General features: G+C 42.1%; 1 protein-coding gene across 2 annotated transcripts in view; it reads left to right on the plus strand.

Annotated features, from left to right (window-relative positions):
- The first annotated feature begins 679 nt into the window (after nt 1–679).
- ACVR1C (activin A receptor type 1C) overlaps nt 680–16,005 on the plus strand; it is an 82,633-nt gene continuing 67,307 nt past the window's right edge. Inside the window, exon 1 of one of the 2 annotated variants that reach the window (XM_080671273.1) lies at nt 680–983. In XM_080671273.1, coding sequence (XP_080527399.1) covers nt 914–983 — 70 coding nt within the window. In that variant the 5' untranslated portion in view covers nt 680–913. Of the gene's footprint in view, nt 984–1,046; nt 1,175–16,005 lie in introns of those variants that run through there. The other variant, XM_080671272.1, reaches the window with a different exon arrangement.

The following is a 16,005-nucleotide window of genomic DNA, read 5'->3' on the forward strand; positions in this document are numbered from 1 at the left end:
TTAATCCTTGTGTATGATGTTCCCCCACCCCCAATTTTTTAATTGCTGAAAATAGTAGTTGCCGGAGATTGGTATTTTATAGGATGAGTCCTCAACCTCATCACCTGGTGCAGGAGGTCTAGCTTGAGTCGCCATTTTATACAGGGGAGGGTCGCAGGAAATCATCCCACAAGAGATGAAGTTTGTGAAACTAAAGCAAAGGGTAGCCAATGCAGTCGAACCATAGGTTATTTCCGGGACTGAACAGAGAGGGCGCCCTTCCACAGACCTGTGCACAGCCGGGATCCGGTGGTGGGACGAGCCGGCGGGAATACACGGGGGGGTGTCTCAGGCTCAGTCTAGTTGGAAAACCCCCAGGGCACCGGGCTACCAACGAATGCCAAGAGACCTGGACGGGTGGGTTTTCTGTAGCGAACTGCAGAGCGGACCACCAGAAAGCAATTGCTGCAGGGCTTAAGTTTTCCTAAAGTCTTAGTAGGGCTTTCCCTCCCGTCCTGACTCTCACCTCCAGTCCAGGGGGCTCCACGCCACCCCACTTCCTTGCTTCCCTCCCAGCTCTGGGCGGCCTCTGCCAGCCAGCCCGACAGCGCCAGGCCCCAGGCGGTTCCGAGGGCGCAGGGGGCGGAGGCGCGGCGGGGGCGGGCCCTGGCACCCTCCTTCCCCCACCCCGCTCCCCTCCAGCCCGTCCCTGGGGTCAGTGGCAGGAGCGCCGCTCACCGCCAGCCACGAGGGGCGTGAGATGGGGGAGGCAGAGGAGGGGTGCGCCCTCACGGATTAGAGCCAACCGCGCACTTCAGAAGGCTGTGGGGCTGCGCTTCCCTCCCGCGCCCCGGGAACTTCAAAGCGGCGGGCGCTGCCCCGGCCGCCAGGTCCGCTTTGGGGCCTCGCAGCCCCGAGCGGCAGCCGGGTGGCCATGACCCGAGCGCTCGGCGCTGCGCTCCGCCAGGCTCTGTTGCTCGCCGCGGCCGCCGCGCTCTCCGCAGGTATGAGGGGCGCTGCTGCCCCGCGCTCACGCGGGTGGGAGTCAGGGATCGCTGCGGGCGGGCACGGTAGATGAAGAAGGTGCTCGGAGCAAACTGACTTCCACGGGGCGGAATGGGAAGCGCCTGTTGGATCGAAGGGGCGCTGCGTAGGGCGCGGGCACCTGACGCCTGGCAGTCGTTGGGGCAGACAGGTGTGTTGGGGACGAAGCCACCAGGGGGAGGGGAAGAGCGACAGGGACGTGGGGGTTTGGGTAGTGCGTGAGGTAGGTGACAGATTTGGGGGCAGTTCGCAGAGGAGGGAGAGTGTGTTTCTGGGTGTGCGTAGGGCCGGGAGTTGAATGGCTGGCACCATGAGTTCACCCTGTAAGTGCCTGGGGGACGCTCTGTGCTGAGCTCCGCAGCCGAGCAAGGTGGTGGGAGGCTGCGGAGAGGTGGGGGCGATTCAGACTGAGTTTGAGGAGGCCAGGGATACCTCAAAAGCCGCTGGTGCCAAGCTATGTAGGCGGGAGTGGGAGCTTAAATCTGCGTGGTTTGCAACACGCATTGCTTTCGAGGTATGATCTTTATCAACAGTTACAGGGGAAAAAAATTCTGGCAAGCGTCCCGGCGTTTATAACAGGTCTGTTTCTTGATAGGCTAAGTAGCCCAAGCTAAGAAACCAAACGTTTCTTTATGATGTTTACTAGAAACGGGCAAATGCATCTTTGGTAAAATCGTAGTGTGCTGAGATGAAAAACACATTTAATTCAGAAACTATTTTGATTATACCCTTATCCTGGGTTATGGAGACCAGGAGCAGGATTCTTTGCTAACTCATTCTTGAAACATTTCAATCAGACATTTAAGACATTTGCACATAAAAACCTGGTGTATTTCCGTAGAACTGAACTTTGCCTGGAGCTGACTTTGATGCATTTTTGTTTTCCCAGATGACAATGTGTTTGATGTTAATAGCGATACTCCAGGGTGGGTAGTTTTCCTCTCAGTGACAATTCAGGAGAATGTTGTGAATAGTATGATTGCTGCATGTACAGATTTCAGTGTTTCAGATGGTCTGAGAGAATCACTACATGCATTTAAGTGAAATTTTGATTATTGGGAGGGATTAATTAGGAAAGCAGTTAACCAGAGGTTATCAGGAAAATGATGAGATAAAGTGAAATATTTTCATTCAGAGGTAGTAAATTCATCAATAGGGAAAAAAAAAAGCTGACTTCGGAGTCTTTATAAGAAATGGGTGGGAACTCTGCTAACTTGGGAGGAATATTCAAAGTACTGATAGAATTTACCAAAAAAAAAAAAAAAAAAGTCTTCCAGATATTTTGACTAGACACCTGTGAAATTGCCTCCGCAGGCTGTCCATTCAGCCTTATTTATTTTGGGGAGCTAATAGCTTAGCTGCAGAGATTTTAAAAAGACTCAATTATCTTTTTATATCGCTTGAAAGGTATGTTTTATTCTATGACAGAATCTTTTAGAAAATTTCAGAGACCCTGGGTACAGCAGCATGGCAAAACAAGCCCTGCTATGTTCTGAAAAAGGAATGGAAACTTTTGACATTGAAATGTACAAAATAGAAAAAAAAAGAATATCCATTCAAATTTGATTGCTTCCTCAAAACCTGAAGGCTAAGAAAAATGCCTGATGTGGAGATAATGTGTCAATATAGTAGAAAAGTGCTTACCAAACTTGAATTTTACAATGAACTTTTGAATCATTTTCAAATCTCTTAAAGAAACTTTATCCTTCATTGTATCCCACAGAAATTTGTACAAATCTTTGATTATTTGGTCAGGGGATTCAAGGTTATTTATTTATTTATTTATTTATTTAGTTATTTAGTTGTTATTGTTGTTAATCCTCACCCGAGGATATTTTTTCATTAATTTTTAGGGAGAGTGGAAGAGAGAGGGAAAGACAGAGAGAGAAACATCAATGTGAGAGAAACACAACGATTGGTTGCCTCATGTACGAGCCCTCACCAGGGCTCGGGCTGGGGAGGAGCTTGCAACCAAGGTACGTGCCCTTGACCGGAACCAAACTGGGACCCTTTGGTCCACAGGCCGACACTCTACCTGCTGAGCCTAACCGGCTAGGTCAGTGGTCGGCAAACTGCGGCTTGCGAGCCACATGCATCTCGATTTGTGTCTCTGTTGACTAATGAGTTAGCCAACCACTGGGGGGCTTAATCACAAGGAACAACAGCCTGTAATTATTGGAATCGAGAGTCTAGGGCTTATTTATTTATTTGGTTACCCGGTCACTTTTACAAATTACATTGTTAATCGTATCGGCCATTTTTGAAAATGTACATGCCGTTATTGGCATGTTATATGAGAAGCTGCTATTGACAAGATGACATAGCAAAACTGCATGACAGAAAACACCACCTTCCAGTTTGGCTCTGCTGAGCACCAAACCTAGGACCTTAAATATCTAAGGACATTGATAAACCAATAAAACGCTTTTGCTTTGGCTGTTCTTCGCAGCAGCTCTATCACCTCAAATCTGTCATGCATCAACAGCATAATAGAAACTATTGCTCCTTGATGAGAATCTCAGTGGGTAATTACTGATGAGAATTTTGAGAAAATATTTATTGGTCTGGATTGGCTAAAAACTAGGCTCCTCTGAGTTACTCTAATTATCTAGTTACTGGGTTTCTTCTGAGATGACCTCCCAACAGTTATCTTAGGTACTAAACAAAGACTTGGCAGAAAATGTCTCAAATGATAAGTTGTGCTTTGGATATTACACAGATTCACACATTCTCCACTAATTTTATGGAATTCCTTGGTCTTCTGGTTGGGAAAGGATTACTAAACTGAAAACTGTTTCATTTAATAACCAGGGTGGGGGTTGGTCTTTCAGATAGTGAGATTCTTACCACATACATCCCCCCCCCCGCCCCGCACACATACATACCCACTCCTCACTACCACCAACAGCTAGCACTTCCCACTATACACTTTAAGCTTTGCTGGATGTGAGAGTGAACGCCTTGGATTGACTGAGTATATAAATGCTAAAGGTATTGTCACCTTTGCCCTTCTTTAAGCACAATCATTTGTTGGTTGATGGACACAAATGTGGCAAGAGGCTCTCTGTTTCCAAGGAACAAACTTCTCTAGCCCAGAAGAAACTCTGTGCAGAAGTCCTTGGGGGCAGATTTCTTCACTGACTATAATGCTCCAACCCGTTTTCTAGCCTCAGATGTACGAAGTGTAAAACAGAGAGTCCCCCGATTCACTATAATCATAGAAAAATAAAGGATTTGTGGTATGAGAGAGAAGAAGAAAAGATGACACCAAATTTTGACCCAAGCAATGGAAGAATAGACCCTTATGTGGGTTGAGGCCCACTGCAGGAGAAGCAGGTCTGGAGACAAGGGGACAGTGGGAGATTTGAAGCCCAGTTTTGGTTATGTTGCGTTAAAAATGCTTATTAGACATTGAAGTGGAGATATCAAGTAAATAATTGGTTTTATGCACCTAAAGTTAAGGTTGTAAGACTGGTCAGAAGGTAAAAAATAGGGAGCTAAGGGCACATACAGATAATTTTAAAAGATACGTTAAATAGAGTCACAGGTTTAGCAATCACAGAACATCCAGTTAAATTGAATTTCAGATAATTTTTGAGTATAAGTATGTTCTAAATGTTACACGGGACATTCATATATTCAAAATTAATTGCTATTTAATTCTACTTTAATTGGTGTTCTGTACTTTTATCTGGCAATCCAACATTAAAGAAATATTGTGATGAGATGACCAGCTTCTGATACATGTATTTCCAGCTTTTGCATCAGAAAGAATAGTATAGTCCTATTTTCTAGTCCTCATCTCTTAAAACTTGTGTTCTAGCTCTGCTGCTGTCCCATACGCATCTCTGAATGGGTCACTGCCAGCTCTTTGCACTATCTCCACTGCTTCTGAGTCAACAGGGAGGGATACCCAGCCTTTCTTAACCTTAAATGAGTAGCTTATTAGGAAAGGATGCATGAAAAAGATAAGAATAACTCTCTAGACTCCCTGCAAATGATGGTTAGTGAAAACAGTTGGTTTTGCCCAAATTTATTGTCTTTTGAGTGTGATTGTTATTTTCAAATGCATTTTTAGAATACTTTCCTTTTGAATAAACATTTATATGTTTCTCTTATAGAGGAGCTGAGATCCAGTTTGTTGACGTTTTCTAGGCAGTGCTCGCATCACTTACTGCAAATAAGAGAAGGTTAAGAGGAGAGGTGAATGGATAGAATAGAGCTAGGAAGGGCTTGAGCCCCACAGGACCTGATAATTAGACACAGTTCGAGGTTTAAGAGCCTCTTCCTAAGAGAGTGATTGCAAGCCCTTTGGGAGAGGGGCAGGGACATGTAAATGTCAGCCAGAGGCTGTTTAGCTCCTGCTATAGCTATGTCTTGAGCTGCTACCAAATGACTTGGATTGGCTTTATTTTGCGACTTGTAGGGGAAAGTGTCCTATGAATGAATAAACTATAGGTCTGGGTCATTAAAAATCTCAAACATATATGTTCAAATGTAAAGGGTTTCTTTTAATAAACATTTAAAATGAGGGCTAATTTTTAAGTACAAATAGAAAAAAGAACTAAACGGGGGCGGGGGGGGGGAATTCTAAGCACAAAGAGTATACAAGGAATGTGTCATTCCTTATAATTTATATATGTGATGTTTCTTCTAGATTTTCCATTTCTTTGGCCTTCTGTGTCTTAAATTTTTCCCAGCTGATATTCAAAATCTCAAGGTTCCTTCTTACATTGCTTAAGAAATTTGGATAATATTAGGATATGTTCATAAGTGATATAGAAATGCTACTTTTGCCAAGGGACCTAGGAATACCTAAATATGACCTTGGCTCAATTGTTCCTCACCTCTAGTCTAGAAGGGGCTACTAGGGGATACCTAGAAAAAGGAGGCAAAATAATTGTTTTGTTACCTGGTATTTTAATCCTAAATTGCATGGCAGAACTCTAATATACTCCCCTTTTCTAAACTTTTACTAATTACTAAATAGCCTAAGGATAGAGAAAGAAAGTGTGTGATGGATCAGAATCCAGAATCCTGACATTGATACAGTCAAAAGTCTATGCAGTGCCTGGCAAAATAAAGCCAGAGTGCCAGAACATGGAACCTCTGTCTTTAATACCTGACCTTAGTCCATCCTCCATGTCAGCTCTGGAAAGAGTTCTGGGCGATAAACTCAAGGGTCATTGTTCAGTGAGGAAAAGTCGTGAGTCTGTGGAGAAAGATGGTTGGGTCTCTTCTATGAGGAAGCAGGTCCTGTTATTCCCAACTTTCGATAAAAAGATGCAAAAGAAGGCATCATAATCAAGAGTCCTGTGCTTTTTGCATTATTTGAAAGCTGGATCCCTAAGGCATGTGGGCCTCCCTGGAATCTGAACAATACAAATCATTATTCCTCTCAACTGGGGATCCAATAAAAAGTAAAAGGGAAGGAGGAGAGAGATTCAAGATGGCAGCAGAGTAGTTGGAGGCTATATGTACCTCTTTTCAGGATCAACCTGGAATTACAACTAAATTACAGAACAATCATACTGAATAACAAACTGAAGACTAGCTGAAGAAAAGTTTATAGCCAAGGATTTACAGAAGAAGCCACATTGATACTGGCAGGAAGAGTAGACATGAAAGGGGTTGGCCCTGCTCCCACGGGTGGCAGCTGAGGGATATCTCAGCTACAAGAGGGTTTCCCCTGAGAAGTTTGAGGTCTCAACTCCCAGCCCAGAGCTTCAGGACAGGGAAGAGGCACCCACATAACATCTGGCTGTGAAATTAAGTAGGAATTTTGTCCATCAGGGAGGGACAGGAGTCTGCTAGAGACACAGGCACCCTTTTAAAGGCCAACACACAACATTTTGTTCATAGTCAATCATCCAGGGCTCTGGTGAAGGGAGGGTGGAGCAGACTAGAGTCTGTGAGGAGAGTCTGAAGTTTCTGGCTCTGAGGAGAGCCCTGCAGGGACAGCCTCCAGGATCCCTGTGCTGAGTCATTCTCTGATACCACAGTCACCATTGCCATCTTTCTGGGGTGGAACACTCCCCTCTGTGTGGCATCAGCCTGAGGGAATGCAATAGCCCCACCCTCTAGCCTCCCTCTTGCACCACCCTGTGGAGCTCACCTTCTACTGAGAAATCAAATGCCTTGGCCAGACTGTAGAGGGTCTGGGAAGACTCAGGGTGTCAGTGACTTAGTTGTGTGACTTTGGGATGGGGGCCATTCCCCGACTTTCCTGAGAACCTGACTGGTGCTCCCCTCTCACAGGAGATCCACTAGAACCACCTTCTGGGCTTCTGGCAGACCCACCCTGTGGGTTCTGGCTCCAGCTCAGAAGGCCCCACCCACCCGACTTCTGGTGGCTCCACACTGCCAAAATCTGACTGAGTGGTGTGGTTCTGGGGAAGGGGCCACACCACCCATATTTCTCGAAGCCTGTCCAATACCTTCCCCTCATGGGAGATCCACTAGCCCCATACTCCTGACTCCCCATAGCCCCACACTGCTGAGCTCCGTCTCCTTGCAATAGAATCTGGAACAGATTGAGCTGTGTGGCTTCACAACAGGGGCCATTTTTTTCCTTTGCACACCTGACTTGAGCAGAGCCCTCCCTTCACATGGTCAAATCTTGGTCTCTTTGGGCATAATAAATTCTGCTAGCCTCACCCTGATAACTCCCTGAGACCCTGCTTCACTACAAAGGTGTGAAAGCACCCACTGGGTGGCAGTGAGGCCACAAGCCAGGCTCCCCAGCACTGGCACTGAGTTTGAACTTGTATCAGTCTGGCGAACATCACTCATCCCTATCAGGCGACTCATTGTGAATGTCTCATAGGCAACGTGAGTACAGCCAGAGGCTCTTTCAGTGACCGAGCCTAACAGGTAGCCAACAGGTGGAAGCAGATGTAGGTGGATCTGGATGCCTTGGGACTTATGCTGACCTCCCAGGCCGGCGCTGGTAAAAGCCAGCCTTGGTGTACAGCTTGGTCCTTCCTGAACACACCCAGGCCCAGCAGAGGCAGCTACAAACTGTAGATTGCTTGTAGCTCCAAACAGATTGCCAAGGGCCAGTCACAGGCAGCATCATACATTACCTGCACTAGAGTCTCTCCCAAGAGGCCCAGAACCAATAACTCAGTGGCCAGCTTCAGACAACACAGAGAAGGATCCAATAAGCTTCACAAATGGCATATCCAAAGGGAGATCTCAGCAGGCACCAAACACTGCTGAGTCAAATTCCACTTCATTGGGTCAGCATCTGCACAGTAGGTTGCATGCCATGGTAGGGGTTGAGCTTCACAGTTAGTCAGCTTGAGGGTCTGTCCCATACATGAATGGGCCAGGAGCAATCAAGACTCAATTACAATAAGAGGGCTCACATAACGCACACAAGGGACATTCCTAGAGTACAGCACAGGTGTTCAAGGAGACTGAACCACTGGAGCCCAGAGGACACCTACTACATAAGGCCATCCCATGAAGACTGGGAGTCATAGCAAATCTAATACACAGAAAGAAACCCAAAGAGGTAGCCAAAATGGGGAGACAAAGAAGCAGGCCCCAAATGAAAGAATAGGATAAATCTCTAGAAAAAGAACTAAATGAAATTAAGGCAAGCAATTTATCAGAGTTCAAAGTAATGATTAAAAGAATGCTAAACAGAATGAAAAAAGACATAGAAACCATAAAAAAAAGGACTAGACAGAAATGAAAAATACAATATATGAAATGAAGAATACACTAGAAGGAATAAACAGGTTGGATGAAGCAGAAGATTGAATCAGTGGTTTAGAAGACAAGGTAGAAAAAACAACAATGCCCAATCAGAGCAGAAAAAAGAGATAATAATTTGAAAAAATGAGGATAGTTTAAGGTACCGTTGGGGCAACATGAAGTGTAACAACATCTGCATCATAGGGGTACCAGATGGAGAAGAGAGAGAGCAAGGGATTGAGAACCTATTTGAAGAAATAATGACAAAGCTTCCCTAATCTGGTGAAGAAAAAAGACATACAAGTCCAAGGATCACAGAGAGTCCCAAACAAGATGAACCCATGGAGGCCCAGGCCAAGACATAATATAATTAAAATGGAAAAGTTAAAGACAAAGAAAGAATTTTTAAAGCTGTAAGAAAAAGAGTTAGTTACCTACAAGGAACCCCAGTAAGACTCTCAGCTGATTTCTCATCAGAAACATTTAAGGCCAGAAGGGATTGGCATGAAATATTCAAAGTGATGGAAGCAAGAACCTACAACCAAGACCACTTTACCCAGCAAAGTTAACATTTAAAATTGAAAGAGAAATAAAGAGCTTCCTAGACAAGAAAAAGCTAAAGGAGTTCATTACCACTGAATGAGTATTACAAGAAAAGTTAAAAGGCCTGTTTTAATAATAATAAGAAGAAAAACAAAGTAGAGGAACATAGTTAAAAGAATAAAATGGCAATAAATACATACCTATCAATAATCACTTTAAATGTAAATGGCTTAAATGCTCCAATCAAAAGACACAGGGCAGCTGAATGGATAAGAAAACAAGGCCCATATATATATATACTGTCTACAAGAGACCCACTTCAGAACAAAAGATATACACAGACTAAAAATAAAGGCATGGAAAATGATATTTCATGCAAACACAAATAAAAAAAAGCTGGGATAGCAATATTATGTCTGACTAAATAGACTTTAAAACAAAGGCTAAAGTAGAAGACAAAGAAGGATATTACATTATGATTAAGGGAGGAATTCAACAAGAGGATAAAGTGAAATAAACCAGTCAGAGAAAGACAAGCATCACATGATCTCACTTATATGTGGAATCTAATAAACAAAATAAACATTTGAACAAAAAAGATCCAGAGAACTGGAGTATGGAACAGACTGATGTATTTCAGAGGGAAGGTGGGGTGATAGAAAGAGATTAGCCAATGAACTTATATGCACATATGCATAACACATGGACAGATATAGTGTGGGAAAGGCCTGGGGAGGGGACGGAAGTGGAGTGGAGGAGGTCAAAGGGGGAGGAGAGGGGACATCCGTAATACTTTCAATAATTTAAAAAAAGGAAATAAAAGGTTATAATCCTTCTAAATATTTTTGCACCCAACATAGGAGCACCTAAATATGTAAAACAAATTTTGATGGGCATAAAGCGAGAGATTGACAGTAATATAGTCATAGCAGATTTTAACACCCCACTGACATCAATGGATATATCTCCCAGAGAGAAAATCAACCAGGAAACAGTGGCCTTAAATGACACACTATATAAGATAAATTTAATTTATATCTTCAGATTATTTTACCCCAAAACAGAAGAATATACATTATTGACAAGTGGACATGGAACATTTTCTAGGACAGACCACATCTTATGACACAAAACAAGTCTCAACTTTAAGAAGACTGAAATCACGTCAAGCATCTTCATAATGGTATGAAACTAGAAATCAATCACAAGAAAAAAACCTAAAAAACACACAAAGCATGGAGGCTAAATAACATTACTAAACAATGAATGGGTTAACCATGAGATCAGGAATAACTAAAAAAAATACCCTGACACAATTGAAAATGAGAAAAAACAACCCAAAATTTATGAAACACAGTGAAGCACTTCTAAGAGGGAAATTCATAGCATTACAGGCCTATTTCAAGGAACAAGAAAATCTCAAGTAAACAACCTAACTTTACACTTAAAGGAACTTGAAAAAGAACAGCAAACTACACCTTTATAGTCAATATTTGACAAAGGAAGCAAAATCCTACAATGGGGTAAAGATAGTCTATTCAATAAATAGTGTTGGGAAAATGGACAAATATGTGCAAAAAAATGAAATTATACCACCGTCTTACACCATACACAAAATAAACTCAAAATAGATTAAAGACTTAAATGTTAGACTCAAAACTATTAATATACTAGAAGAAAAATAGGAAGTATTCTTGGACATTTTTCATAGCAATGTTTTTTTTCTGATATATCTTCTTGGGCAAAGAAAGAAAAAATAAACAAATGGACTTCATCAAACTAAAAAGTTTTTGCACAGCAAAGAAAACCATCAACAAAATGAAAAAAGACAACCCACTGAATGAAAGAAGATATTTGCTGATAACATTTGATAAGGGGTTAATATCCAAAATTTATAAAGAACTTATAAAACTCATCACTAAAACAAACAATCCAGTTAAAAAATGGGCAAAGGACCTGAATAGAGATTTCTTCCAAGAGGACATACAGATGTCCAATAAACATATGAAAAGATGCTTAATGTCACTAATCATCAGAGAAATGCAAATTAAATTTGCAATGTGATATCACTTCACACCTGTCAGATTGATTATCATCAATAAATCAATATATCAATAAATAAGTGTTGGCGAGGATGTGGAGAAAAAGGAACCCTCCTGCACTGTTGGTGAGAATGCAGATTGGTGAAGCCACTGTGGAAAGCAGTATGGAGCTTCGTCCAAAAATTAAAAATGGAACTGCCTCGTTACCCAGCAGTTCTACTTCTGGAAATATATCTGAACAAACCTGAAATATCAATTCAAAAGAATATATGCACCCCTATGTTCATTGCAGTGTTAAATACAACTAGAGGCCCGGTGCACGAAATTTGTGCACGGGGTGGGGGGTGTCCATCAGCGCAGCCTGCACCCTCTCCAATCTGGGACCCCTCGAGGGATGTCCGACTGCCCGTGGGATCGGGCCTAAATGGGCAGTTGGACACAATCCAAGACTTGTGGCTCCCAACTGCTCGCCTGCCTGCCTTCCTGATTGCCCCTAACTGCTTCTGCCTGCCAGCCTGATCACCCCCTAACCACTCCCCTGCCAGCCTGATTGATGCCTAACTGCTCCCCTGCCAGCCTGTTTGCCCCTAACTGCCCTCTCCTGCAGGCCTGCTCACCCCTAACTACCCTCCCCTACAGGCTTGATTGCCCCCAACTTCCCTCCCTTGCAGGCCTGGTCCCTCCCAACTGCCCTCCCCTGCTGGCCATCTTGTGGTGGCCATCTTGTATCCACATGGGGGCAGGATCTTTGACCACATGGGGGCAGCCATCTTGTGTGTTGGAGTGATGGTCAATCTGCATATTACTCTTTTATTAGATAGGATAGAGGCCTGGTGCATGGGTGGGGGCCAGCTGGTTTGCCCTGAAGGGTGTCCTGGATCAGGGTGGGGGGTCCCTTGGGGCGTGGGGCGGCCTGGGTGAGGGGCTTGTGGTGGTTTGCAGGCCTGCCACGCCCCCGGGTGACCCAAGTGGAGGCCCGGGGATCTGGGATTTATTTATCTTCTACAATTGAAACTTTGTAGCCTGGAGTGGAGCCAAGCCTTCTGCTTGCTCAGTGGCTGCAGCCATTTTTGTTGGGATTTATTTATCTTCTATAATTGAAACTTTGTAGCCTTAAGCGGAGGCCTGGGCTGGCCAGGGTGTGTGGAAAGCTTGGCTTCCTCCATCACCGCGGGCAACCCTAGCCTCCTGCTCTTTCCAGCTCCGGGGCTGCCGCCATTTCTGTTTGGGTTTATGTATCTTCTATCATTGAAACTTTGTAGCCTTGAGTGGAGGCCTAGGCCGGCAAGGGCAGGCGGAAAGCTTGGCTTCCTCCACTGCCGGGGAAACCCAAGCCTCCCTCCTACTCTCTGTGGCTGAAGGCCATCTTGGTTGGGTTTATTTGCATATTTGATCCTGATTGGCTGGTGGGCGTGGCTGGTGGACGTGGCTTGTGGGTGTAGTGGAATGATGGTTAATTTGCATATTACTCTTTTATTAGATAGGATAGCCATGATTTGGAAGCAGCCCAAGTGTTCATCAGTAGATGAGTGGATAAAAAAAAGCTGTGGTACATTTACACAACAGAAAACTACTTGTTTGTGAATAAGAAGGAAATCTTACCCTTTGATACAGCATGGATGGACCTAAGAGCATTATGCTAAGCCACTTAGAGTAAGACAAGTACATGATTTCACACATATGTGGAATCCAATGAACAAAATTAAGTAATAAGCAAAATAGAGACAAACTCATAGAGAGCAGGTTGACAGCTATTGGGGCCAGCTGAGGCTAGGTGGGGGACAATGGAGGGATTGACTAAAAAATAAAAAAAGGAAAGAAAACTCATGGACATGTACAATAGTGTGGTGATTGGGGGAAATAGAGGTTTGGGGTAGGTGGAGGTGGGTATAGGAGGGGTAAATGGTGATGGAAGGATATTTGGAGTGGTGAACACACAATACAGAGCACAGATGATTTGTTGTGGAATTGTGCACCTGAAACCTGTATGACTTTGTTAACCAGTATCTCCTCAATAAATTTAGTAAAAGGAAAACAAAACCAACAAAAGGAAAAGCTAGCAAGGAGGTGGATAGGAGTGTGAAATAGAGAAGGAATACTTTATTTCCATAGAAGCCAACACTCAGCTATTCTCAGGAGATGCTCCCTTGTCTTACCACATGGCTCTTGACTTCATCTACTTTGATTAGCCAACCAGGCTAACAAGGTTATGCACTGCCCTGATTCTTCCCTTTTTCTCCTCTGGACTAACTCCCTGTTCCTGTTTTCTTCTTTTTCTTTTTCTTTTGTTGTTGTTGTTATTGTAGATATGTGAAGGTACAGTTTCTTTGGAACTGTTTTAAATCCCTCAAGAATTCATGGGTGAATCATTTAGTATGACTCAAGAACTTGGCTTATTATTTTTTAAAACAATTTAAATGTGTCAGTGACTTAAGCATCCCAAATTAGATCAATCTACTTTTTCATTAAACTTTTCACATCAAGAAAATGATTAGTATACTCTAATTTTGAAAGTGAAACACATTTTCTCCTGATCTGTTTTACCATCCTTATCTCATGACAAGGTAAAATGACAAAATAGATGCCATATCTCTGTATGTTGATTAAGTTTCTTAGAAATTTTTGTTCTAAGCCATAATTGTTTGAAATAAATCCTCTGTGGTCAAAAATAGGATTAGAAAACAACCTAATCCATCCAGATCTGGACTACGATCATTTCATTTTATTATTTTAAATTTATCTTCATTGTTGAAAGTATTATAGATGCCCCATTGACCCCCTCTTCCCCACTCCCACCCCCGCCTCAGGACTTCACCGCACTATTGTCTGTCCATAGGTTATACACATATACATGTCAGTTCTTTGGTTAATGATTATTTTAATACAAAATGTTTAGTTTCATAAATGCATGCCTATCCAAGAGATGTTAACTCAGAGGGTCATAATCCAGATTAACACAGCTTTAAGGAACCAGATTATTTTAAAACAGAACCACAATATATACTAAAGAGTATTAACTCATCATATCTCTCAATTTTATCTGATGACATTTTCCTGACCTGCTCCCTTAAAGGTGGGTGCTTTTTGTTGTCTTCATTCCCATTATTTCTTTTCAGAAGAGTAAATATCTACTCTGAACATTTGCCTATTCTAATCACAGGGAGACAGTGTTTTTAGTCAACTTCCACTTACAATCTGTAGTCTATATTTCCAGAAAATAGACAATACACTGTAAATCTGAAACACTGAATAAAGAATAATTATGTAATTAACAGAAGATTCCTCACAGAATAATAAAATGCATAACTTAATGAACATCTCTCCTTTTTTTTTAACCTTCCTTTCCTACAGCTGTTCTTTAGCTATATTAGCTATATTATATTAAAAGGCATTGCTTTTTTTGCACAGCGAAGAAAGTTGACTTTGTCAAACAAATAGACCTTTTTAAAAGGCTTGAGAGTTATTGTGCCATATCAAGAGGAAAACTCTCCTTTAGAATTGCTTTTACTAAGCTCTGCTTTCGATGTTGCCATTATCATAAAGTTTTTCATAATATTTCTTTATTATCTTTTTAATGTCTGTAGTATTTGTAGTGCTATCCCCTCTTATGTTCCTGACATTGGGAATTTGAATTTTCTCTCTTATTATCTTGATCAGTTTAGCTGGAGGGTTATCAATTTTATTGATTTCTTTCAAATAAGTAATGTTGGGATTTATTGGTTTTTCTATGTTTTTTAAACTTGTTTCCTGCTCTTATATTTATTATTTCCTTCCTCTACTTACTTTGAATTTAATGTATTTTTTTAATCCTAGCTTCTAAAGTTGCTACCTTAGATTAAGAGTGGCAAAATTTTTTTAAAGAGTCACATAGTACATATTGTAGGCTTGTGGGCCATACAGTCTATGTTGCAACTACTTAATTCTGCCATTGTAGTATAATAGCAGCCAGAGGTAATACAAAAAAAAAGGTGTTTCTGTTTCAATAAAACTTTATTTATAAATGGGCCAGCCAATGAACTGTAGTTTGCTGACCCTTTCCAAAACCATTTGTTTAAGACCTTTCTTCTTTTCTAATATAACCATTTAAAGCTCTGGATTTTCTTCTTGGTAACTGCTTTAGCCCATTCATAAGTGGTGCTATGCCCTAACCAGTTTGGCTCAGTGGATAGAGCGTTGGCCTGCAGACTGAAGGGTCCCAGGTTCTATTCCAGTCAAGGGCATGTACCTTGGTTGCGGGCACATCCCCTGTAGGGGGTGTTGCAGGAGGCAGCTGATCGATGTTTCCCTCTCATCAATGTTTCTAACTCTCTATCCCTATCCCTTCCTCTCTGTAAAAAATCAATAAAATATATTTAAAAAAAATAAGTGGTGCTATGTTGTGTTTTCAACTTGAAGATGGATCAATAGAAATTACCTTCTAATTATGTAATTATACTATTATAAAATCATTACACTAAACCGGGCACTGTCAAGAGGTAAAGAGGGAAGAGTGAAAAGAACCTAAAAAGAGTATACAAGAGGTCTGAGACAATACAAAGTGGTATAGCTTATATGTAAATATAATCCTAGATGGATGTAATAAAAAATATTTTAAAAGGTATTGGTCAATATTTCTCCAAATACAATGAAAGATATCAAATTAGTGGAATAGAAATAGACTCATACATATATGATCAATTGTTCTTTTTATTTT

This window comes from Plecotus auritus (assembly GCF_963455305.1).
Source record: "Plecotus auritus genome assembly, chromosome: 5".
Classification (NCBI taxonomy): domain Eukaryota; kingdom Metazoa; phylum Chordata; class Mammalia; order Chiroptera; family Vespertilionidae; genus Plecotus; species Plecotus auritus.